Source organism: Dermacentor variabilis, unplaced genomic scaffold, assembly GCF_050947875.1.
Source record: "Dermacentor variabilis isolate Ectoservices unplaced genomic scaffold, ASM5094787v1 scaffold_12, whole genome shotgun sequence".
Taxonomy (NCBI): Eukaryota; Metazoa; Arthropoda; class Arachnida; order Ixodida; family Ixodidae; genus Dermacentor; species Dermacentor variabilis.
This window is the reverse complement of record NW_027460280.1, coordinates 57,590,189-57,615,754: the sequence shown is the minus strand read 5'-3', so window position 1 is coordinate 57,615,754 and position 25,566 is coordinate 57,590,189. Positions and strand designations below refer to the sequence as shown.

General features: G+C 41.4%; 2 protein-coding genes across 2 annotated transcripts in view; one reads left to right on the top strand and one right to left on the bottom strand.

Moving 5' to 3' along the window:
- Nucleotides 1–11,770: 11,770 nt before the first annotated feature.
- Nucleotides 11,771–15,534, bottom strand: eRF1 (eukaryotic release factor 1). The gene is made up of 4 exons (XM_075676932.1): nucleotides 15,118–15,534; nucleotides 14,825–15,000; nucleotides 13,878–14,771; nucleotides 11,771–13,817 (listed from the first exon to the last, which is right to left on the bottom strand). Exons 1-4 carry the CDS (start codon nucleotides 15,216–15,218, stop codon nucleotides 13,663–13,665), a joined length of 1,326 nt encoding a protein of 441 aa, XP_075533047.1. The 5' UTR covers nucleotides 15,219–15,534; the 3' UTR covers nucleotides 11,771–13,662.
- Nucleotides 15,535–17,139: 1,605 nt separating this feature from the next.
- The window catches only part of Pstk (Phosphoseryl tRNA kinase), a 37,543-nt gene continuing 29,116 nt past the window's right edge, over nucleotides 17,140–25,566 (top strand). Inside the window, exons 1-3 of the mRNA XM_075676937.1 lie at nucleotides 17,140–17,582; nucleotides 23,922–24,171; nucleotides 25,120–25,303. Coding sequence (XP_075533052.1) covers nucleotides 17,385–17,582; nucleotides 23,922–24,171; nucleotides 25,120–25,303 — 632 coding nt within the window. The 5' untranslated portion in view covers nucleotides 17,140–17,384. The remainder of the gene's footprint in view (nucleotides 17,583–23,921; nucleotides 24,172–25,119; nucleotides 25,304–25,566) is intronic.

Genomic DNA, 25,566 nt, shown 5'->3' with positions numbered 1-25,566 from the left:
ACTACAAGCGCCGCCCAATCTTGGATGTCCATGCTGAGGAGCTACACTGGTTCTCAACATTCTGGGTTCTATATCATTTCTGACAAGTGGTACCAACCACATCTCTTTTACAGTGTCAGTGATCAAAAACGCCTATTTTTGAAAGCTTTTCGTGGCTGAGCCACTCTTAGCTAGGTCAAACAAAGTTTTGCATGGAGGTTGCTCTATAATGTCTGAAACTTGGGCAGTCCAAAAATTTGTTGCAGTTGTCCTTTCACAAAAAGCCCACAAAGTGAAAATTTAACTCATTTTTTAAGCATGTTACTTATGAAGCAGTCCAACAATATGGCAAAAAAAAAAAAAAGCTTGAAGGGCCATGGAATCCTGTGGCTGCCACTGGATGGCTGCTTCATCAGCAACATTGTTTCACCAGTGGCAACTAGTTCAAAGAGATAAGTTGTAGGCTGGCAACAAAAACCAATGAAAACTGCATCGTCCATTTCATTGGCACCACCAGGCAGGCTCGAGTTATTAATTTGTTTTAGAGCTTTAAAAGACAATTTTAGGACTATGTGTCAAAACCACAATATGATTAAGAGGCACGCCATAGTGGGGTACTCTGGATTAGTTTCACCCACCTGGGATTTCTCAACCTGCATCTAAATCTAAGTACACAAGTGCTTTTGCATTCACCCCCATCGAAACATGGTTACCATGGCCGGGATTGAACCTGTGACCTCAAGCTCAGCAGCATGTCATAGCCGCAGGGCTATCATCGTGGGTTATTGTAGAGCTTTTCTCACGGTCTACAGAAAAGAACCCAGCATTTTTCTTTTTGACTATTGCACTGGGTCTTGCTAGCATATTGGTTTGTCAACAGACACATCATTAAATGAATTGCTCAAACTTTCCATAAATAATCTGAACTACTAAGATTAGTGCACTGCAGTAAGATAATATGATTTGAAAAGCATGTCTGCAACAATATCCTGTTAGTCTTTTTTTCCACCACTTTTCACACTGTACATCCTGAGTATGGTATGACAAACAAAAAAGTGCAGCCAATTACACCCGAAATTCAAACAATATTGAAGTGTTCTCAAAATATGCATTAACAAAGAAAACAAGACAAAAATTTGTAAGCTTAAGTGAGGACTCCTTGTGGTGAAATGTGCATGACAGATGGTTACAGTATTGGTTGTGCCTTTTGCATGCTTACTTCTCTTTGAACCTTCTCACATTCTATTAACATTGTAATATTAAAACGTCTAGTGTTTTCACTTAAAACCATAACATCTGTAAGAGCCTACAAAATTAATTTTTGAATGTAAGTGTTGAACTATTATTCAAAACAACATAAGGTGATAGAAAAAGAGAATAAACATTAAAATCACAGAGGCCATTTTCATGTCAAAACGCACTGTCTTCTGAAGCCAAAACAGCACATTGCTTACAACAGTAACACAAAAGAAAGAAAATTAAGGAAACATTTCTGCACTTAAGTCAGCAAATACCATAACAGACTGGTATGAAGATGTGGAATTGGAGGTTTTGATAGTGAAGGACAAGTTAAAATGCCTACCATCCGTTTCCTATTAGTATGTGTTGCGTACTTCTCTCTTTCTCTCCCTTTCTACCTTTTGTAAACACCTAACTTGACAAACAGGCATTCTCATCACTCTGGTCATATCATTAATATTCAAGTGGCTCCATGGCTTTCATGGTAATGCATGTGGCAAATGTAGAGGCTGTGTACTGCTAAAAGGATGCAGTGCAATAGCTATCACTAAAAAATGAAAAACTTCATTTTTACACACACACTCACAGAAACAAGACAGAGAATACAGAAAATGGCAAAAGTGGCCAAGCCTGAATTATAAATAAAGGGTTTTCTTTAGTTATCCAAGAATCACTATCATCAGCATAACTCCCTAATGCGAAATTTGAGCGCTTGCAGCTCTATACATGTTCTCATTTCGCGATAAATTGGCTGGTGTGGACAATCTTTCTTGTGTAGCACGTTGCAAATGGAGTGAAGTGTGGCGCGACTGCATTGCTAATCAGGAGATTGCAAGAGGCAGCATGTGGGTAGGTGCAATTCACAGCAGCTGCTGCAGACAGACCTCCACTCATGCGGCGCTTTCCATATACGGTATCAGTGGATGCGCTTGCCGCATGCCTTATCAATGGAGTCGTCGGTGAACAGACGACGCACGTCACTCTAGCACCATCTCGTAGTGATCGTTGCCGCAGAACACATTCTGCATAGCACTATGCTTTTCACACTTTCACCATACCCTCCTCCCTTGCTTTCTGCCTCATGGTTTTGCTGCACCCTCCTCTTCCACTTTCCTCCTTTCGCTGTGCACCATGTTCACTCTTTCATCCCTCTCTGTGCTCGTTTGCTTGGTTACACCGAGGGACATTGACACTCAATGCAGGAACGGGCACCTAAGAGCTGCGCTCTAAAAAATAATTCTCAGGTTTTACATGCTAAAACCACGATTTTATTATGAGGCATATAGTGGGGGACTTCGAATTAATTTTGACCACCTGGAATTCTTTATTGTGCACTCAATGCATGGTACATCAGCATCAATTGAAAGGCAAAAAAAGAAGTGTGTTCTGCATATTTACACAAAAGTGTCATGTAATTTCTCTGGTGGCCAAAAAAAAAAGCCATGAATGCCTGTTCTGCACAATTACATGAAAGTGTCATGTAATTTCTCTGCCGCCCATTTGTAGGCATGAGATAATCCCAATTGTACATTTTGGAACCTTAAGACATTGTAACAAATGCAGGCAAACCTGGAAACAATGCATTCGAGTTGCTTTATACTAGCTTCAATTTGAATTTATGCCTCTAGTGTACTTGCTTGCTGCCTTCTACTCTGCCTTCTAACTGCATGGTTGAGATGCTTTTGTAAATTCATTAGCGTTTCAGTAAGATGACTTGCTGAAAGGACACTAAGGAGCTACACTAAATCAGCCTAGGCTAGTATTTTCTTAAAACTCAATTTTCATCCACATGGTGGACGAAATGTTTGCCAATTGATAAAATGAAGTCCAGACTTTCCTTTTCTTAAATTTTGCACCAAACCCTCAGCAGCAGCACATCAGTCCGAGGTGACGTATTTAAAAGCATTCTTTTGTATATAGGCTGTTTTCTTACAGAGCAAGTTCTTCAAAGTTCCCAGGTTCAATCTTTGGCCCCTTAATAATACAATGTAGTCCTTTACATATACATAACTATTTCTCGGCACACAGCATCAAAATCTATGATGTCATGGCAAATTGGTTGCAGGAACTTCAGAGTGCACTACCCATATTTTGTCTTCCCTAGCTTACCAAGCCTCGATCTTCTCATAGCAAGAGTACCATTTTGGTCTATTGCGGTAGCATGGTTTATACAGGTCAACTTATCATTCCTCATTAGGGTCCAATTGTCCCATTCTTTTTCACACTGTTAAAAAGAATGTCCACGCAGGTCGTAATTGTTTTACACAATGTACTGTGCATATAACAAATGAAATAGTAAGCTTTTATAAGAATTTGACAATTCTTTCAGCAAAAGGGCAGCCACTCTGGAAAAAAAGATGTTATGCTGAATCCTTATGTTCTCTAACATGGCATAACAGGCTCATGCAGTTATCAGTCACACTGAAAAGCACAAAGGTTTCAGTATTTGTTCTTTCAAATGCAAATAATCACTTGAAATGGGTAAAGGTGTTCTTACAATCAAGAAAGCTACCAGTCAAGAACTTGCTAAACTCATTTGTGCTACTCTCTACATTTAGAACACTTTGCCATTCAACAGCAACATTGCTACTTTCGTAGACAAAACACCTGCAGCACAAGCCAGCGCAATGTTCCTGCAAGCAGGTGCAGTGAGGGAGAACCATACATGCATTCACAGCATAGCACCCCCCCCTCCCCTCCCCCGAAGCGGAAATCCACACCCACATGATAGAGAAAATGGCCGAGGCTATTCTGGGGGATGCAGTCAAACGCGGTTATAATAAACAGGCTGATGAGCTAAAGATAGTTTGATACATCAAGTAATTCAATATACTCAAACTCGCCGACATCTAAAAACATTTGCAGTTCATTCGTTATACACAGATTTCTTATCTCCAGTGAAGAAGCAAGGAAGGAATTCATTCATTGAAAACAATTACGCATAGCAGACAGTGCTTCAGGCACTGTATCGAGAAGCTGAGCAAGTTCCTCCCAGAGTGCAGCAATGCTGTCATTTTGCATTGGGACTGTGATCACTGGTTCAGTGCTTTCTAGCTAGGAGGTTAACCTGGTAGGAACAGTCGTGTATGGTGTTGAATGAGAAACCATACCTGGCACGGTTGAGCACTGCTAGCGAATCCAGGAAAGCTACGTGTCAGGGATTATTTAAAGATTGACTTGCTGGATTCCGCAAGTCAATTCAGCTGCAAGCTGGATTCTGCCGACTTGCTGCAAATCCAGCAAGCCAATCTTTTAACCTTCCCTGACACGTAGTTTTGCTAGTAGCTGTTTGACCATGGAATTTCCATATCCTTGTTTCAATGTCTGGGTGATGCCCTGGTTGAGTGGTGGCTGCATAGATGTACACATGCTCGGCAAAAAGAAAAGTACGAAAACTATCTACTGTTAATGTTAAGCTAATAACAGAACACTTCTAGAATTCTATTTGCTTTATTAAAGGGTCGATGCACTTGCTTGACGGCATATATTTGTTGCACTGAGGATATTTAAGCAGTTTCCGTTTCATTGCATAATTCCATAGAGAACAGAGCTGTAACCAGCGCATCTATAGTGGCAGTATTGGTGGCTATACAAGCTGATTCGTCATGTGTGTGTGTTGTCTCCAGAGACACGAGCACCGCCGTGCAAGGCGCCTGCCTTCTTCTTTTCCCGCAGCTGCCACAAGGGAAGAGTGCGGCAGGAGAAGGGCTGCCATTCCCAAGCACCCCACCACAGCACGTAAACCCTCAGAAGTTCCAAAGCTCTTATGCAAGCATCTTAAAGAGCTACAATAGTTGGCGTTTTGAGACTAACATGCCTCACAACTGAGTTGTGTGACAGCACACATCCTTTGCATCAACACCTTTTCATTGGTGAATAAAAAGAAATTTAATCTGGGGTTTAACCCTATTATTCCGAATTTTGACCAAAAATGGTCAAGTTATTTTTAAAGAGCCCAGATGCTAACACTTCTTACCTCCTCAGAAAGAATAAATTCACTTCTGCTTGCGCTGTCCCATGCATTGTGTGCTGCGAACTACCATAAGAATGACTAAGCACCGAGACAAGACTAGGCTCGGCCATGTCATTGCTAGAAAATGCGAAGTACCGTTGATATGCCGAGCTTATCCTTGGCCGTTTTTACCAGAGACGCACGGACAAACCCAGCTCGTCTAAGGCACAGAAGCGGTTGATGTTCCAAAATCCCAATCAGATTATGAGGCACATATAGTGGAGGACTCAGGATTAATTTTGACCACCTGGGAAATTTTGACCACCTAAATATAAGTACACAGGCGTTCTTGCATTTCGCCCCCATTGAAATGCGGCTTCCGTGGCCGGAATCGAACCCACAACTACGAGCTCAGCAGAGTAACATTATAGCCACCGATACCGCAGCGGGTGGTGGTAAAGCCCAATGATTAGCCATGACCACCACAATTACAGAACCAAGATTTCAAATAAGAATTTATCTGCTTAAAAAAAAATATATAGCTCACCGTTTGCACCATGCAAACGGCTTTACAGCGCTAGCAGCCATGACCCCGAGTGATATTTCCAATGCGAAATTTGTTACGAGGGAGTTATTTTAGATGAGTATTGGTCAGAAGTTTTGTATGTTCAATATAGACAATCGGGGGGGGGGGGGGGGGGGGCTTTATCTGGGTGTATATCTAAATACTGATGGTGTATTATGCTTAAAGATGAGCGCATTTAGCACCATACACACATGGCGGAAAGTAGGGGAATGAGGTTTGATGCTACAAGCCCTGCATTCATTGTGATGAAGTCGCTGACAAAGGTATTTTTGCAGCTTGGATGTTGCACTTAGTTTTTGACAAATGATGTAATTTGCCAAGAAGGTTGTGTAAAAGCTCAATAGTTACAAATATTATATTGAACATGATGGCACCAATACACCACCTGATGTTCCAGTTTTTCCACACGGAAAGCCCACTGAGCAAGGCAAGTAAGAACTACACGAATGTGGACACTTCTTTTGACGTTATAATTACAAGTTGAACAATTTCTATGCTAGAACAACATAAGCTACCCCAACTAGTGATGGAAGGAAAACAAATGCAATTTGACTACTAGGTCGGAGTTCACTGATACAAACTAATATATGCTCGTAAACAATTTGAAAGAGCTACTGCTCACATTTTCAGAGTATGTACAGCAAACAGTGTACGCAATTAAGGTACATACAGGTTTTAGGGCAGGGAAAAACTGTCCACCTTAAAGAAGCGCAAAGCTACAAAGGGTTTGCACTTCCAGTTACCAATCTTTGCAATTGAAAACTTCATCCTGATTTGGGGATCCAACTGGGGCCAGTGCTTTTCCAGGGCAGTCACTTTGCCATATGAGCTAACCAAGAAGGCTAGCAGGTGTGGCAGCATGATACTGAATTAACTCTAAGCACAGGAATATTGAATAAGGTTTCAGTTGCACATGCACATGGCTTTCACAAAAATAATGCAAACAAAAGCCGCTGAGCTTTATTTCAATCAAAGGAATTAAATGCAAGGCATTCGACATTTCCCCAGAAGCAAACAAGCTCTGGTCAAAGGCTGTCAAAGGCATAGCAGCTCAAATTGACTTGCAGATTAAAAGCAAGAACTCAAGGCAAATGACACGAAATATACACTAGTTGCAAAATGTTTTCAAAGCACAGTTATTTGACAAGGCACTTCTGTGGCGCAGTGTTTGCGTTATGCCATTTATGCCATTGTTGGGCATCATCTATTGAATGGGCGGGCAGGGTGTCTAGAGATGTATTGAGAACACAAGTGGTGTTTACGTCAAATCTATAATCAGTCAAAATGGAAAATGGGGTTGATGTTGAGCCAGACATCACTTTTTTTTTTTTTTTACTAAACACAGGCCGCAAGTAGCATACACAGCATTTAGAATACAACTCCCGCAGGTTGAAACATAAGATGCTTTTGGCTGTCGTGGATTGCTGTATATGCTCTTAAAATATACGCAACAGGGCGTCTGAATAGCCTGCAATAGGTCAAAATATGCAAGAAAGCTCCAAGAATTGTCACAGACACAGCCTCTACTGTCATAATGTAGTATTTCCTGGAAAGGAGGGAGACGCAGTTCAGGACGAAATCTGAACTCTCCTAATACTAGCCCACACCAGCCAGTGCAGACCTCTGCAGAATGTGACAGCGTGCCTTATCCTAGTTGCAGGCAAAATCATGCCTGTTCTTTACACATTTAATGCCTCAAACGTAGTGCCACCTACACCATAATTCACAGCATAGCCGACGCAAACGGACCTCACGTGAGATGGGTACTCTCGTGGACAAATTCAAACATACAATTAGGCACCGTCTGCTGGGCACGCTTACTTCAGATGATGCGAGTGAGGATGCAGGACCAACTCATGCCACCACGCCACCAGAGTGCTACAAGCTGTTGTCACCATGCCACATTACAGTGAAGCCACCTGCACGCGAGAGCTGTGCTTCCATCGCCATCTTCGTACCCACTGCATGAAGTAGGTGTGCTCAGTAGATGGTGCAGACTACACAGTCAGACATGCACTCCATTGTTTGTATTTCAATTGTCCACAGTAGTACATCAGTTTGGCAGGGCTGGTAGGAAGTTGATGCAAATGCAGTGCTACATAGTGGTGCTGTTGCAGCCCACAAGTCAGCAGGCTCATTTGGTTAAAAACTTGTGCAACTTTTTGAATGCAAATTAATTTGTAGTATTGTGCACCAGACAAAAGTTATACTAGGATGTTTGCTCTTACATTAGTATTTTAGAAGTGCCTTGAAGCAGCTTTCAGCAGTCCTGAAACTAACCTTAGGTATAAGAGGATCTTGAAAAACGCATTTTAAATAATTACTTGCATTAATAATGTCAGTAACTGGCTTTCCAACCATCGTTTAAAAAAAATTAAATTATAGGGTTTTACGTGCCAAAACCACTTTCTGATTATGAGGCATGCCGTAGTGGACTCCGGAAATTTCGACCACCTGGGGTTCTTTAATGTGCACCTAAATCGTAAGTACACGGGTGCTTTCACATTTCGTCCCTATCGAAATGCGGCCGGGATTTGATCCCGCAACCTCCCAACCATCATAAAAGATAACCCTTTGCCAACTACACATCACGAAGCATGCTCCTCTGCAAACATTGGACTATGCTCCAGATGGCAACGTATGTCAAGTGCACAGACGGCAATACTGTCAAGTGTGCATATTGCTATTCAAGGCATACGAAAATTTCGACTAACAGGAAAATTTTTTTGAAAAGATGCACCAGCAACCGCTAAGGTTACCAAAGATTTGAAAAGACACAGGTAAGTGCAACCAAACTTAAAAGGGGCCCTGCCATGCAGGTCAGCCATGCATTTTTATTTCATCTTGACATAGTGAGGGTTGTGCTGGTGCCTCAAGTGCCATGACAGCAGCAACAGTAGGATATTTAGCATTTTAATGTCGGAAATGAATATACGGTGGCATACGGCGGCAATATATGGCAGCAAGAATGATGCGGTATTGTGTTCACCGTGATTTGTTGGCGGCACAGTTTATCTTTTCCTCATGCTCCACTAATAAAAAAAGAGAAAGTGATATGAAAAAGTTTCATTTCAGCCATTCCTTCTAGGAAACAAACACCACAAAAATAAACACTAATATATCTAAAGGGCAAAAATGTGACATGGGGCAGTGAGAGGAGTCGAATTGATTCAAAGGATACCTTATTCCACTGGACACCCCCACTTTCCCCACGCTCCACCTATTTTTCTCTTTTGGTACTTCCGCAAACTAAACCTGTTTGTGTTATGGCAACTGCACACCATTTCTTCACAAATGAGTCGGCTGAAATCAAAGCATCCTTTTGAGCCTTTGCCCCCCTCACCTGTGCTGTTGGTAGCAACGGCATGCACACCAAAATGTTGCAAAAAGCACAGGCACTGACTGCTGCAACAGGACCATCTTGCTATGCAAGCTACTACATATATAAAAATGCTCCTCTCATTCATAGCAGCAGTGGCATAAATGGGCAAGTGAAATGCGTGATGCAACTTTTCACCCACTTTTCTTCTAGTTTATAACTTTTTTCTCACATATGCCAATTTCCACAATGTTTTACATGAAACTCAGTCCTGCAAAGAAAAAAAAAAAAAAGATTTTGCATTTTTCTTGCGTGCAAACATTTCGCCGAGATATTCAGTGCAGTTACTTGGCAGACTTGCCTCATTCAGCATCTGCTGTGGTTCACCATTGTTAGGGAGTGACAAATAATTTGGGTCAAAATGACAAACACTGACAGCAGTTCATTAGAAGTTTCCGATATGCTGTTGCTGTGAAGAATACAGTGCTCGGCACATTTATTCATTTATGGTACCTAATGGTCTTTTCACACAGCTACGATGCAGAAGTTTTATTGACTGCTCTTGACTATTTCGAGTACTACAATGATGTATGCTGTACCTTTATGAAATCAAAACCTGATGCAGATCCTCGAAGGCAGGCTATAGTTAAAACATAACGGCTTGCTGCGAATGGTCAAATTAAGCTTAATACAGGCCCATTCAGGCTTCCAACGGCAAAATTAGCATGTTAGTGGCAAATATTCTTTGTATGGGAGCTTTTTTTACTATTCAATGCAAGACATCATTTCAGCAGACAACGGAACGAGTTCAGTGTTCCTTTCCCGAACACACGCAGTGCTACCACATTGATGCAGATGAGGACACGACATTCTACAGTCAATGCAGACATACAAGAGTAAAGATTCAGCATTTGGTTCAATGGTGGTTGAAAATTTCAACTGGTGGTCTCTCCTGCAATGACATCGTCTTTGTCATCTTATTCTAATTACTTTGCAATAAGATTGTACATAAAATATATATATAAAAAAAATTTTCATAGAATGTCCCAAGTTATTTTCTTGACCTTAATTTACTAGGGGTGTACGAATAGGGACTTTCGAGACCGAAATAGTGCTGAAAGTGAACAAAGTTGAATATCTTTCTTCATTAAAAAAATTTACATTCAGGGTTCCACATGCCAAAGCCATGATTTGGTTATGAGGCAGGCCATAGTGAGGGTCTCTGGATTACTTTTTCCCACACAGGGTTCTTTAATGTGCACAGTACAGGGGCATCTTTGCTGTCACCCCCGTCAAAATGCAGCTGCTACAGCTGGGATTCGATCCTGTGCCCTCGACTGATTAGCACACCACCATACCCACTATGCTACCATAGCGGGTTATTTTAGAGCGCAGCTCTTAGGCACCCATTCCTGTGGCATGCGTCTGCAGCACAACCAACTGAACGGGCACAGCGAAAGATAAAAGCGCAAATGCAGTGCGGGATATGAAAGACTCCAGCAAACGGTGAAGGCCAATGAGAGCAGCCTTTTCAGTGACACACGTGCGGGAAACTGGTCTCATGTGAACCCAGGCAACCACTCGTTTCGTACAATTGTCTGCTCACGTCAGCTCTCGCTCGCACCACGTTTGGTTTCGTCTCGTTTGCACTTGTCGACTGTCATGGTTTGCAACTATTTTGTTATCCGATTGTATGCGCAATGCGAATTGTGTAGTGCTTTTTGCAAGCCATGCGGCACCAGCGATTGCACTGGAACCTTCAACAAGTCATGTATAAAAGCCGACACGCTTGACCCATAGATCATAGATCAAACTGCTACATGTCTCACTGAAATTATTTGCCTCAATATTAAATTGCGAAATGAAAAAACTTACACAGCTGCACTCAAATTTCGCGTTAGGGAGTATCGTAATAGTCAGTGAATTTATTTTTTCAATAATGAACAATAGTTATCACAATTACTGTAAAATGTTCACATCCTTATGTTCTTAAAGTTTGAAATTTTGTGTCATTACATAGTAGGTTACGAAGCACTGTTTATTAAAAGGACAAATGGAGCACTAGAGGCAAACAAGTAGTTTCTTCGTATACACTCTTGAGACAGCATGAATGATTGCTGTATAGGCTGTAAAATATGGCTACCCGAGCAACATAGCCTGTTCTACTCCGTTAAATTCTCTTTATGTACTATAGTTGCAGGGGTGAAAATGTATAATATTTTTGCTCCAATTTTGTTTGACTGGCTGCAGGTGACACTTTGAAATATTCGAAAAGTATTAATATTCACATGTAGAGATTGATTCAAAGACCAAATCAAATAAGACACTATTCAACTCATTAGAATGTTTCGAATATTGGCACACCCTTAAAATTTAGTCCAACACATTTTGCTATTTATTGGAAGTGAAGACAAGATTGTGCCATCTTTGTGGATGGAAGGAAACTGGGAGCAGAAATACTAATGTTGAGTGTTTGTTATTCTTTTTATACAGTTCTGTTCACTGCGCTATACTGTATAGCGCAGTGTACAGAACCATGTCACAATAATCTAGCCCCAGTCGAAGCCTTACTGAAAGCTCTTTATACCTGCAACCTCCTGTGAAGCTTTTTTGCAGCCAGCAACAAATATTTTGCCTGAATACAGGTAAAAAACTATCAAACATGCTTTGAAAGCAAACAAACCTTTCTGGCATAGTCATAGGCCCAGCATACTTTATTATAAAGTACACTTGCATTTTCTTGTGAAGCTATAAAGATGCTTTGTGTATGCAATCTCATGCATTCGTCATTTACAACATTCTTTTCCAAGACTTTCACACAAAAATCGGCTTCAAAAGCAAGTACTAAGCATGATAAAAATGAGCTGCATGCACAGCATTACTTGCCAAATTCAGCACTTCTCTAATTTTAACGATTATAAGATCAGAGAAATTATACAGCTGAGAAAAAAACAATGTGGTCATTTTGGCATGACCCTTAGCAATATGGCATACTAACTAAAACAGAATGTTTCTTCTTTAATTATCTACAAATGAAAATGATGTACTTTCAAAAGTACACTTGGCGCTAATGAGTTAAGGGCACATCATAACAAGACAACAGTTCAACAGAGGCACCATGAAGTATGCAGGTTATTCATTAAAAACAAGTTGGGCACTGCACCAAGAATAAAAATTATTTGCTGCAATAAACGAGCGTTCCTTACACATCCAGGAAATTAATGAAGCTCTACCATGGGAAATGTACAGCAGGTATTTTTTTCCTGCTTGCTTGAAAATACACTTCTAAAGCATTGCCAAAATTTTTTGACCAGCCATGTGTACAACAGCCATTTACTGCACCTGCACTGAAGTCATGCAGAAGGTGTAGAAAATTTCTTCTGCCTGCCTTCATAGCAAGTTGCTCAGGACATTGTAGACTAGGAGTGGCAAAATGTACCAATTCTCCTACACTTCCTTCAGCTAGAGGCCAATCATCAAAAGCATGCAGATAGTAGTGTTTAAGAAAGAGAGAGAGACTTGGTACTTGTTCTCCCCAACTTTAATTGAACAAAATTTTCCTGCAACAATAAGTTGCTTGTAAACGCCACTGATGCGTCACTGAGTGTCATCATCTGCAGGCATTCAATCTACATGCACCTCTGATGCCATTTGTAGTCAATGCATTCTTCATTTCTTTACAGTCCCAGTTTCTTCAGCACCATGCACAGAACAAATAACTGCACGAGCACAGCCAGGTCCGGGGTATTCATATCCTATGCCACATGCACACACATTTCAGACGATCATCTGCAAAACCAACACCACCTCCGAGACAAAAAATGAAAAAAGCAGGGCAAAAAGATTTAACAAGCACTGTACTGAATTAGGCTGCCAGAGATAGAGAGAGACTGCAGCCTAAGAATCTTGCATAGCTCCCAGGATCATACAATGTATGTGCGTACCCTGTCCACTTGGAAATACGTTCTTGCTAACAATGGTATTGTCAATAAAATGAGTGCCTACTAAGAATATGATTGCAATAACCACAGCCACAAGCCTGGAGGAATTTAGAACCATTGTACACACACAGCCACACACCATCTTTTAAATAAAAAAAAATTCATTCGCATTCATTCAGACCATTTGTAAAAATACAAATTCTACTGTAATTTCATACAGTTCCTGGCATGGGCATCTTAGTTTACCGCTTGCCTCACTGCCAAAAGGCACACAACTTGTTCATCCCATACCCACAACTACACTTCGAAGTGACAAATAAGTCAACTTGTGCAGGAAAGGCAGCAGCAGCAACACTGCTTCGATAGCAATTCACTAGGAATTCCCTCCCCATCACAAGCAGTCTTCAAACGAAGGGCGCAGGGCACACATGCTGTCTGGCCTGAAGAAAGTGGGGAGGGGGCAAGGCAGCAAGAGGTAGAAGTCGTCCCCAACTTCTTTAATGCTGCTCACCCTTGTAGAACACTGTACAGCACACCCAGGTCAGGTGGAAGGCCAGGCGGGTTGGCCAAGTGTGCGTTATAATAGTCGACAGCTCCGTGTGCACAGCAGCCACTAATCAAAGTGCCGAAGGAGCTAACTGGACGTTTACAGGTCATCTAAATCAAAGTCATCCACAAGGTCATTCACCTCGAGAGACTGGAAGTCCACACGGTAGCGCAGGATGCCTCCTATGCCACCAAAACCCTTGACAAACTGCGAGCCCTCCTGAGACTTATCTGTGATGATCTCTAGCGTGGCACCTGCGATAGAAAAGAGTTGATGAGCAAGGGCTACTACTTCACAAGCTGTCAGTCACTCACCAAAATTCTTGTAGTTATTCGCCAGCCATTCTAGCAGTGCCATTGACTCCACCAGCTCCAGTTCAACACCTGTCTCCCGATCCAGAAAGTGGCTCTTGTCTTTCTCTTGCTCAGGGGTCAGGTGCAGTATCTTCTCTTCATCACTTGTGTGGTTCTTCAGCACATAGCGTACAATGTCAAGATTTTCCCACGCAATCAGGATTTCAACAGAACCCATCTCAAGAGCTTTCAGTGTGTCTTCTACACCAAAGCAATATTTGCCAGTGTCCTGAGAAATTTCATCGAAGTAGCGGCCAATAAGTTTCTTCTCCTGAATGAACTTCACATTGGACAGTACCTCAGCAGACAGCTCTATGGCTTGGTTGAAGCCATTTTCACCACCATAAGATACATCAACCAGCTTGAGCACCTTAACCTGCAGCCTTGGGTCAAACATATCTGACTGGCTAAGCTCGGTCTTAAAGTCGGCAGAACCTGCCAAAATGAGGCCCGCAATGTTTGGCCTATCATTGCTTATGTAAAGTGTGGTGGCCACTTCGGCTACCTTGCGCACGTAATTGTGCCTCTTCTCCATACGTAGCCGAGCAAATCGCAATGCAGACTGACCTCCACGTCCGTGCTTCTTCGGTAAATCTACCGTGAACTTGTGAAGCACTTCGCGTGTGTTGCCTTGAAGGGTGCCAAAGAGGGCTCCGTTGCCGTCCATCACAATGAAGCCGAATTTGTTGTCATCGGCAAGCAACGCAGACAGGGCCTCTGTGTGGAACTTATTGTCGCACAGGTACAGTGACGTGTTAATTGGCTTGAACGGCTCGAAGTCGATGTTCACCTTTTTCTCTTTGCCTTCCTCGGTTACGATCGTGCCACAGTAGATGACTAATCCATTCGGTGGCACTGCATGGTGAATGACGAATGAGACACTGCTCGCCGCAAAGAGTTGCGCTCACCTTTCGTGTAGAGCTTGAGCCGGTGCTGCACAGACGTGATAGCCCCAAGAACTGACAGCCGGTTCACCCGGCTCTTGATGTTGGAAGCCGTTCCGAACTCGTCGGCCAACATTTTAGACACTCGGGAGATCTGGTCCTTCGGTGGGATGATCAATGAGATCATACTCGTGCCATTGCTGCACAGAAATTACGAATTATCAGCGCATGACAACTTTAGAACGCCGGTTTGAAAGACACTCTAGGCTTAGCCTTTAACCCTAACATATGCCAAACACCGAGAAAATGTCACTTACCCCCGTGCGGCCTCCAAGCTCTTGATCAGTTTCTTGATCTTCCAGATCTCCACATTCCTATCGGCGTTGGACTCCTCTAAGTTATATCCAGTGGAAGCCATGCTTAAATTAAATTAAAATATAAATACTTCAAAGTAACCGGTTCGCACCGACTGTATCTAATGCTCGTAGGCCTAATGTCGGCCCCAAGCACTCCGCTTTCTGGTCGTCAGGAGCGAAATCCACAGTAACAGTGGGCTAGCAATGATAAGTAAAGTGCTTCGAAATGTTACGCAATGATTTTGCGTGCCAGAACACCAACGATAGCGATTACATGAACTGGCAGTGCCTACTACAGCCCTAGCAGAGCACGCAACAAAACGTGACTATGACTGAGGGCCCATGTGGAACTCACGAGTCCAGTAGGTCGACGTCACACGCCGCGCGCAGTCAGGGTCGTTCAGGGTGTCCAACTGAGGACGAGCTTTCGCGCCTTACCCTACCGTGCTCTCTACACATTTATCATGACGTGTATTTTAATGCCCTTACAAGTGCTGAGACGAATATTGAAGGTAATATTTTGTTATTTGTTCCCGATTATTAGCATTTCTTTATTTAACATTTATCAGGCCGCAGAGGTTACCGTAGCTTTATGTTTACAGTTTTACCTCACATTTCTTCGTGCAGTCCAGACTAAATTTCCTATAGATTGTTTCTTTCTAAAGAAACAGAAAAAATACTTAGGGACTTCAGATCGCTTTGCCTTCCACGGCCATGACGTAACTATAACCACACAATTTTACCCGTCCCCTCAAGGGTGATTCTTCCACAACTAAACGTTCGCGTCAATCATGTCACATAAACGGGAGTATTACACCGGTATCACACGGCGCACTTTTGATCGCGATCAAACCCGATCCGGATCGAATTTCTCGGGCGTGATTGGCTCCTTTGCGCAAAATGCGCGAGAGAGCCAATCGCAGTTGGGAGTTTCGATCCGGATCGGTCTCGATCGCGATTGGAAGTGTACGTGTGACACCGGTATAAATTGTTGACACGGTTGTGGCACCTGTCATATGGAGGAAAGAAAGAAAACAGAAAACAAAACGCTTTTCTTCCTCCATGCACCTGTATTTCGTACCACAATGTCTGCCACCACACCTTGTTTGTGTCTTGTGCGCGAAAAGTCACGTATTTTTCTTTTCTTCAGCTTGGGCACTTGCAAGGGCTCTTTAGTTTGTATGGGAGAAGTGACAAATCACCATCATTATGCTGCGGTAGCTGTTTTTTGGAATGATAGAAGGAAGCCTTATGCATGAAGACAGGTCTGACGCAATGTCCCGCAAAAGCGCAGCGCGTGCCCCTTCTTCCTACAGCCGAAAGTGGCGAGGCGCCGATCAAAATTGGAGCATGGTTGGAATTTATTGCGCAGTTTTTGTTCTTAGCACCAGCCCAAACGCGAACAATTCTAAAATTGGATCACCAGAGCAATGACGGCAAACGCCACTACAGCTGCCGTGCTAGCACGAGTAATATTATACGGACATCATTACCAGTCGCAAAAAGCAAGCGGCTGCATTAGCAACACCTATGCTGTTTGCCGTGTGCATGGTGTAGCGTGAAGTGTGCGGAGTTGGGAGCCTCATAGAGTTTCATACAAATATGGGGAGCCTGACATAAAACTTCCCAGTCGAAGTGGTTAACCCGTTCATGAATGAGGTCAATGAGGTCATGGAGGAACATGCCCAAAATATGCCATAGGGTTTTTATGGCACGTGACTTCCGCCACAAATAGTACAGTACCTGGCATGCACGGTGGCCCGGGCCACCACGGCCTTCCCCACCCTAATTGTATGAAACTCTATGCACCGCACCTACAGTAATTGCTATCTGAGCCAAGCTAGCAAAGCCTGGAACGAGCTTTTTTGTTGAGAATACCTACGAATGTTATCGGTGGTTCAACTAGAGTGACTGGCGGAAGTACGTCAGCAGTCAATTTTTCCGGTTTCTCTGATTATATTTTTCTCATGCTACAGTCATAGAGGTTCATATATATATAACACTATAACACTATATAGTGAGAAATTCTATGGCTACAATAAACGTAAATTTTTTCCCGCAGAAAGAAGCGCGAAAGAAAGCGCACGCAGGGAGAAGAAAAAGGCGGGCTCTTCTTTAACGTACTGTAAAAAACCGCTCCATTCTCGAACACCAGTGTTTGATGGGTCGGTGTGACCATGACATTACACGCATAGAGTTCCTTACTGAGAAATTCTGATCGCACGTGAATGCTAGTGATGACAACTGATCATGCATCGATGCTGGCGCTTTTTTGTGGCTTACCTGCCAGTGGGAAAACGACGCTGGTACAAAGCATTTGTACTGCATTGGAAAGTGGAACAGCGCCAGCGCGCGCGCGCTTGCCTTGGTACCCATGTGTCATTTGCTATGACGAACTCGTGAGCACGGATGCCCAAGCCGAAATGGTAAACAGCAATGGTTTTATATTCGCGCAGACGATATCAACATGTTGAAGCTGTTGCATTGTGCAACGCCGGAGCAAACTACCATTGTATATATTGCGTGAAGTTGCCATTGTGAGTTATATACTACTGGCGTTTTTTTCGTAACACCTTTGTTGTTGTTGCCTCATTTGTGCCGAAGTGAGAAATCTTTTCTTTATTTTAGAATAAAAACACGGAACACCGAGTCTACAGGACCATGTTTCAGAGCATGTTTTTCGTGAAATTGGAATTTTGTCCCGGAAGTGGCGTTATGTTTGAGTGCCAACAAGAATATGTTGTACTTCTGATTTGGCAAGCGAATGTATTGCGCTCTCGGCCAAAATTGAAACACGAGCGTTGCGACACATATTGGGTGTTTCACATAATTTGAACCAAATATATGGGCGATTGCGACCAACGGCATATTGCCCAGTCTCTAGTTACTTAGGGTATTTTTCTGTAGTGCACTTGGTTACGAATTAATTTAGATAAGTTTGTATTGTCTTAGGGCATAAGATGTCTTGAAGCTCTCTCTATGTGATGGTCACCAAGGATCATCACATAGCAAGGACACCAGAGGGGACAGAAGAAAGAACAGAGAGCACTGTTCTCTCTTCCGTCCTCTCTGGTGACCTTGCGCTGTTAAACTTTAAAGCATGTTTTACCAACAAGTCCAATCTTACACCCTTCTTAATCACAGCAATGACCATAAAATATGGAATAATGACGTAACTGCTCATTTGCACACCTGGGATGCAGTGCTCTCTGTGTTTTCAAGTAACAGCAGCTGCATTTTTGCTGCAAGTGGGCTGTAGTGTTTTTATGGGCTTTGAGTGCCAGACCACTACTTATCAAATAAGACTCGGGCAGGTTTCATCTTCACAAAGGATACTGACATGGCTGTCTATGTTACACTGGATGCTAAGGCATGTTGCATTTTTTGCGGAAACTGTCCTGGCAATTTTTTTAAAATATACAATTGAGAGTGCTGCATTCAAAGTGCACAAACATGTGATTTCATTTTTTCTTAATTTGCAGGTTTTCTTGAGAGCCTGAGTAAAAAGAACCATGTTTAAAAACCACTTGGAAACAACTTGATTGAATGTTTGTGAACATGATCAACAGCTTCTATAAATATAATTATATGCTGAAGTGAATTGAACTTAATTAGCCAACTAAGAGCAGTACAAGAAATAGTCTGAGTAAGTCGAGACGATTATGAACACTGCGCCATATTTGCCTGTGGTTTTCATACCTTTTTAAAAGTTTGGTTGAAGTTACGCGAAACATCTAGTAGACTAATGTATGACATTAGTAGTAGACTAATGTATGGTAGCAAAAGGCATGATTATGTACTTATTCGTGAACATTGTCTGCTTGCTAAAGTGTATTCTTTGTGTATTTTCATGTTATGTAAGCCTCTGATATTTGTTATGAATGTATTACTACTTTTTTATATTGCTTTGGTTCGTTGGAAATTCCTTGAACTAATCCTGCATTTCTCACTCTTCGAATGTATTCTCGCCCCTCCCCTCTGCAATGTACAATTATGTACCTTGAGGGTATCACAAATAAACTCCATGCAATGAAGTCTGCCAGTGGCCTGTACACCATCTGTTGCTGTGCTGCCAAAACTATGGGAAGTAGGCAACCATTTACCTCATTGACGTGAGCTTGTCATTATGCAATACATGGTGTAGCTTTGAATTTTTTAGTTAGGAGGACTAGATTGTTGCTGGGTTTGTTAGTTTTGACATGGAGAATGCATAGTAGTGTAAACCTATACAAGCACAAATGAAGCACAAAGCGTCTGTCCAGTCTTTTCTTTGTCTTTGTTCAAGTTTGTGCCACCATCTATTCTCTGAAAATGTCTTCTTCAGAACTAGAGCCGTGACACATTGTGACAGTCCATACTAATGAGACAAGCAATGTTACATTTCCTGTCCTTGTGCATTTGGCCTCTCCTAAATCTACTTGTACTTGGAAAACATCTTGCTCTTCCTTGTGTTGTGCTGTGCACTGAAGTCAAGAAGACATGGTGTTGTTTAACCACATGCCTTGCTTCATAATCTAGGGGATTGAATAGGAAGCAAAATGTATGGCCCATTTACTCAGAGGAGTTATGTGTCTATCACTGAGTTATTGGTCACACACAAGTGCGCTTGGGGACTTGTGAAGCTATAATTTAATTTACATGACGAAGCTCTCTGTTTTGACCTTTTGCTGGGGCAAAGGAAATGATGACTGTTTTCTTTTTACCTGTGGAACAACAATTGCAAGACTAATATGAGCGTGCATCTATGCAAAATGCCTTTTGAATTCAGTGAGATCATGCAACAGCACATTTCTATATCAGAAACATGCATGGTTTTGATTCACTTACTACACCTAAAGCAATTTTTAGCTTGCACATCTGACCCTTTTGCTGAAACAATGAGCTGTTACGAGAAAGAACCCAGAATTGTCCTGAATAGGCTGACAAATATTCTGTTTAAAGTACCATTTAATTCTGTCTTTGAAAATTTAGTTTTGACAGATATTCAGGAGCTTAGTTTTGACAGATAAAATTGAGGAGCAAAACAAAATAAGAAAATTGTGTGTGTGTGTGAGAAAGAGAGAGAGAGAGAGAGAGATCGGTTGCGTCCACAACGTACTCCAAGTGTGAATGCTTTAATAAGATTTTAGAGGTACGAGTACAATAGTCATTGCTTCATGTGCACTGTGCTTGGAAAACAGCGAGCCACTTCACAATGTAGCCTTGTGCAAAGCATTTCTGTTAACAACTGAAGAAGAGAATCCACTATGGCGTGACATTGGCATTGCAACAAACTTCCACATGTCTAGTGCAACTCTGCTAATATAGGTTTTATTCTGCTTAATGCCCCCTGCAATATTGCCTGTTGACACTGTGAGATTTGACTGATAAAAGAATAAAACTGTTTTCTCTTGCACTCTTGGTACATATTAATAAATTTTGGAGACAATATTCAATCTGAAGTGTCGTAAGATTATTTGTGTGGATGCTACTAAAACATTTAGTTTTCGTTTGGTAATGTTGTGTATTCTAAGAAGTGTAATGGAGATTTTGCAACCATTTATTTATTTAATTTGTTTACAATATATTGTGGTCACATTGGACCAAGCAGGTGGGGTTTCATAAATAGCAAATACAAAAATATCAGCCCATGTTGTACAAGTTACAATCCAATCGGAGGTACGCACCATAAGTAAAAAAAAAAAAAAAAAACTATTGGAATCATGCTGCAGCTAAGCAGTGAAAGAGCACAGCATTTCTCAGTAGGGATGAACTTAGGTATGAACAGTAGGGATGAACAGTAGAGATGAAAGTATCTCAGTAGGGATGAACTTGTGTTAGTAGAAAGAGCAAGCTGCCGAACCACAAATATGGTGAAAATGTAAACAATACATAATAAGATGCGCACTGGTACAAAATACCACTATGTACAGTAGCAGCAACACTAAAATATAAGAATAAATAACTCAGTGACTGGTAGTAATGCAACAAATTTAAGCATTTCATACACATGCTCTTACAAAAGCAAAATGAAAATAGTAAAGATGCATCTATGTTAGAAATGGGGAATATAAGGCATTGAGGCATTGTTCTGTTACTCACTGCATAATGACCTGTAAGCCTCCAGAAAACTGTGCACAAGCACTATGAGCAATTTCATTTTCCAGCCCAGGGAAAATTATAGTGTGCATAGTATTGTGAGCCAAAACTACATCCGGGACAAAATAAAATTATTTTGCCAACTCGGACTGACAACTTGAAACTGATTGCAATGTTGCAACTTCAGTTTTGGGTATCGAGGAAGGCGTCGATGGATGGATGGATGCAAAAACTTTAATGAAGCTCCCGAGGTATGCGACTCAGCGCGCTGCGGGCCGCTCCCACGTTGGGACAGTCAGTGTAAATTTTTTTTTGCAGAACCTGTGGTCATTTTAATGATGGGTGCACCACTTATTTCTGTGTGCACCTGCCATGCACTATTTGCTTTATTTAATTTAGAAATTACCAATGAGCAACTGTCTGAGATTGTTGTCAATCTGTTATCTTTTAGATAAATAGCTTCTTAAAAATGTTAATGACTGGACCTGTTATTCCATGGGCTTCTATTTTTGTAGACAACTGATTGGTAGCAACAGATACTGATTGTAATGACATAGTGGCCCAGCTGTAATGCACATCTTCTCATGTTCAATTCCAAGCTATGGTGGCAGAAACTCGGTCAAGATGAAAAGGAGACATCCAAAATACTGGTACATAACACCTAATGTAGAGTCACATGCATAAGTGTATTACTCTTAAAACCACAGCAATGGCTTACTGTTATTTAAACCAGTTCATGCTTTCTCAGATTTAATACTGAAATGTTGCTATTTTTACATCCAGTCAGGATTTTAATAAGTCACAGGTTTGTATCTAGGGTTGCTGCTTTTGCCAAGGAAAAAACCCTGAAATTTGGCACCTGGGCAGTGGCGTAGCAACAAAGGGGGCCGGGGGGCCGTGGTGCCGTGGGCCCCGGGTGCAAGGGGCCAGTGGGGGGGGGGGAGTGTCATATACGTCTGAAGACACCCCTCTTTCCGCGCCGGCTACACCCAGTGGGGGGGTGACAGAAGTACCTATGGGCCCCAGGTGCCACACGACCTAGCTACGCCACTGCACCTGGGGTAGAGGTTGCAATAAGTACTATTAAGGATCTTATCATACTTGGACTTTATGTGGAACGTGAATTTGCTGTGCTTAGGCGGTCGCTCTTCGTCATGCGGCGTGTGATTTCAGAGGTACATTCACAAGCAGCCTCTTGTAACTCAACCATTTGGCCACTGAATTCATGGAAGTTTCTATTTATTGTCTCAGTATTCCTTCGCAGCACCAGTGAAATTTCATTATATTCAAATCATGTATAAATGCACTTGATTATATTGAGGTTCTGAATACATGGTGTTCTATGAACAAAAAATCATAAAGTAAAATATTTTGTTATATTGAAGTTTGTTATATCGAGGTTTAACTTACTGGGTACTGATGCACAGTACGATACCTACTATTGTTGCAGAGTACAGAGTGACTGTAGAAATCTAAAAAAATACAGAAGTTCACAGGAATGTAGGTTTGAAGCCATTAACAATGTTTGATTGAGATACTAGATGACATAAAAAAATGAGTGTCGTTGCTCCAGAAACATTCCTTGTTTGACTTCTGTTGACCACAGGGAGTAGAAAGTCCACATAAAGTATTGTCCTGGAATATTGAGTGCCTTCAAATTTGTAAAATATAGTCTTACTCTTATCATAAATTAATCAGTAAACTAATTGCATCCCGTGAAATTTATATCTAAAATTACGTGTTTACCTGAACAAATGGTCTTACACAATGTAGCTTATGTAGCTGCCAAATTTAATTCTTCAGCAATTTGTTTCAAAGCTTAATATTGGGCCACTTTTACAACACTCCTTAGGTGCCACTTGACATAGGTAGTGATGATAATAGGGTCTATAGAGAAAGCTGCCAATGACATCAAAGTATACAATATTCAATTAGTGACAAGTAAAGACAGAAGGTGTGTACAACTACGAAGCAGAAGGAGAAAGAACAAATGCCTATGTGTCACACTTGTAGTTCAAGAAATCAAATTTAAACCTTTAGATTGTTTTTTTTATTTAGAGTTATTCTTGATACTTTGAAAGGGATCAATGCACCGATGAAATGCTTAAATATTTAAATAATTGATTTATTATCTCTATTTTGAAAAAAAGTAAAGCGATGCATTACTTTTCTCTGGCAAGTGCTTTTTATTTCTTTTTTTAAATAATAATCAACCTTGCTTAATTATATCAAGTAAATTATTCATGGGCAGATAATGTTACTGAACAAAATAGGACGAGAAAATCACTACCTAATTTTGCTAGTACTGCCTCAGTTTCAAATTATTTTGGCACACTTGTATGAAGCTTCACGACTCATTTACCATGAATTAGGCATTGATAATGGGCCATTAAAAATAGAATAGTTGTAATAATAATAGTAAAGGATGTGTGAAACACTTTAAAAGTTTAAAGAATTTTCAGAGGTTCATGTACAAAAAAGTTTGAATGTTCAAGAGTGTGAATTACCTAAACACTTAAGCTTAACGAAAAATCTTAAGATATGTCGAAGAGTATTGGTATGAAAGGTTTACTATATTGTCACTACATGTTGTTTAGTGACATTACCCTGTGCTATTGGCACCGTGTGCAGTTAGTGTGGGGGTCTATACACTTATCAGCTTTGTTTTATGGCAACTTTTGGCACAGGCACACAGTAAAGGCCTCACTAAGGAATCCCGTCAGCATTTGCTTGAAGCAGCCGACCACTACATCAGATGGCTTCATGGAGAGTTTTGTGAGCCAAGCTCTATGTGTACAGACCCTGTGAAGGAAATGCTTAACCACTTAAAGACTGCGAGAAGGCAACTGCAACCTGATGAGAAGCCTTTGATCATGGTTGATGACAATCTCTACTATCGTAGCATGCGGGCTGCATGGTTCAGGCTGGCCCGAAAGTGTGAGTCTACAGTTGTCATTTATACCATTGCTTCATGGGTCTAGCTGGTGGGAGAACAAGGGTGTTGCAGAGTTTAGATGGAAAACGGGGCAATGAAAGGTGTTTTCCCCATTTTTTGGTTATTTATGCAATTTTGGCACACTTAAGTAATCCTACACAGACATTAGAATGGCAGTGGGTTATGAAATACATATATCTTACAGCTCATTTACGAATCAAACAGTGTCTAACCAAAATTGCGATGCATTACATTAAACATTGTCGGGCCGAAGTCATTCCTTCCTCAAGGTTTAAAGAACAGGTGGTGAGCAGCACAGCTCTTTAGATCTAGGTATAGGATAGAGGGTTCTTTTACATAGATTGATCTTTAGTGTGAGTTTATTGATTATAGGCTACTAAGATACACAGATGGATTACAGTTAATTGCCAAGAGATATCCCTTAGTGAAACTGTGCAATGATGGACCTCCTAGCATAAACTAAATAAGATAAAAATATTTACAGCAGAAACTGTTGCAAAGTGTAAGGAAAATACCTTTGTTTTTATGTGGTAGTTTGACATAATATGCCTGAATCAGAATAATGCTTGTTTTCCTTGCATGGTTTGGCATGTAAAAGGTGAAGGAGAGGGAAAGAGAAATCCCAGTTTTGGTGGTATGCGTTGTTCGCTTTATTAACTGAACAAGACAGGTAATTCTGTCAAAATATCTAGCTTCCATGTAGCTTCTGAGTTACAACAGGTAGCATTACTGCACACCCTGGCAACAGCACAAATCACATGTATATTGACCTGCACACTTTTCACAAAGGCTGTACTTACTGTAGCAATGCGAGACATGCTGTGTCTTGCATTGAACCATCAGCAAGCATGAACCAAGTGATAGCTATGCCATTTGCTAGGGCATGCTGTGTATATCTACCCACTTTGCTATGCTCTCTGCTCTTTCAGACTCTTTGGGCTTCTGCCAGGTATTTCTGCTCTGCTCTACAGAAGAGGCAATTAGAAGAAATGCTACTCGGGTCTTACCTGTGCCTGAACTGACAATTAAGACCATGGAGCAAAAATTTGAGCTGCCTCGCGATGAGCCTTGGGAACAGCACTCGGTAGCTGTTGATGGAGGGCCAGGCAGCATGTGAGTTTATTGCTCATCTTGCACTACTGTAACATCTGTGATGTTGAGTGATTTGCAAACACACTTTTGCATTGCAGCTTCAGACTTCACACAGTAGGCTTATTGTTCAGAGTATGTTGGGTTCTCACACAGCTGAAAAAAAAAAGTTAATAACATTTAAACAATTTCTAGTTAGAATCAGGTGATGAATGATTGTCTACGGTGTTTTAGCACACTCAATGGCCTACCACCTCGAATACCGTTTCTGCCAACTATACCTGCAA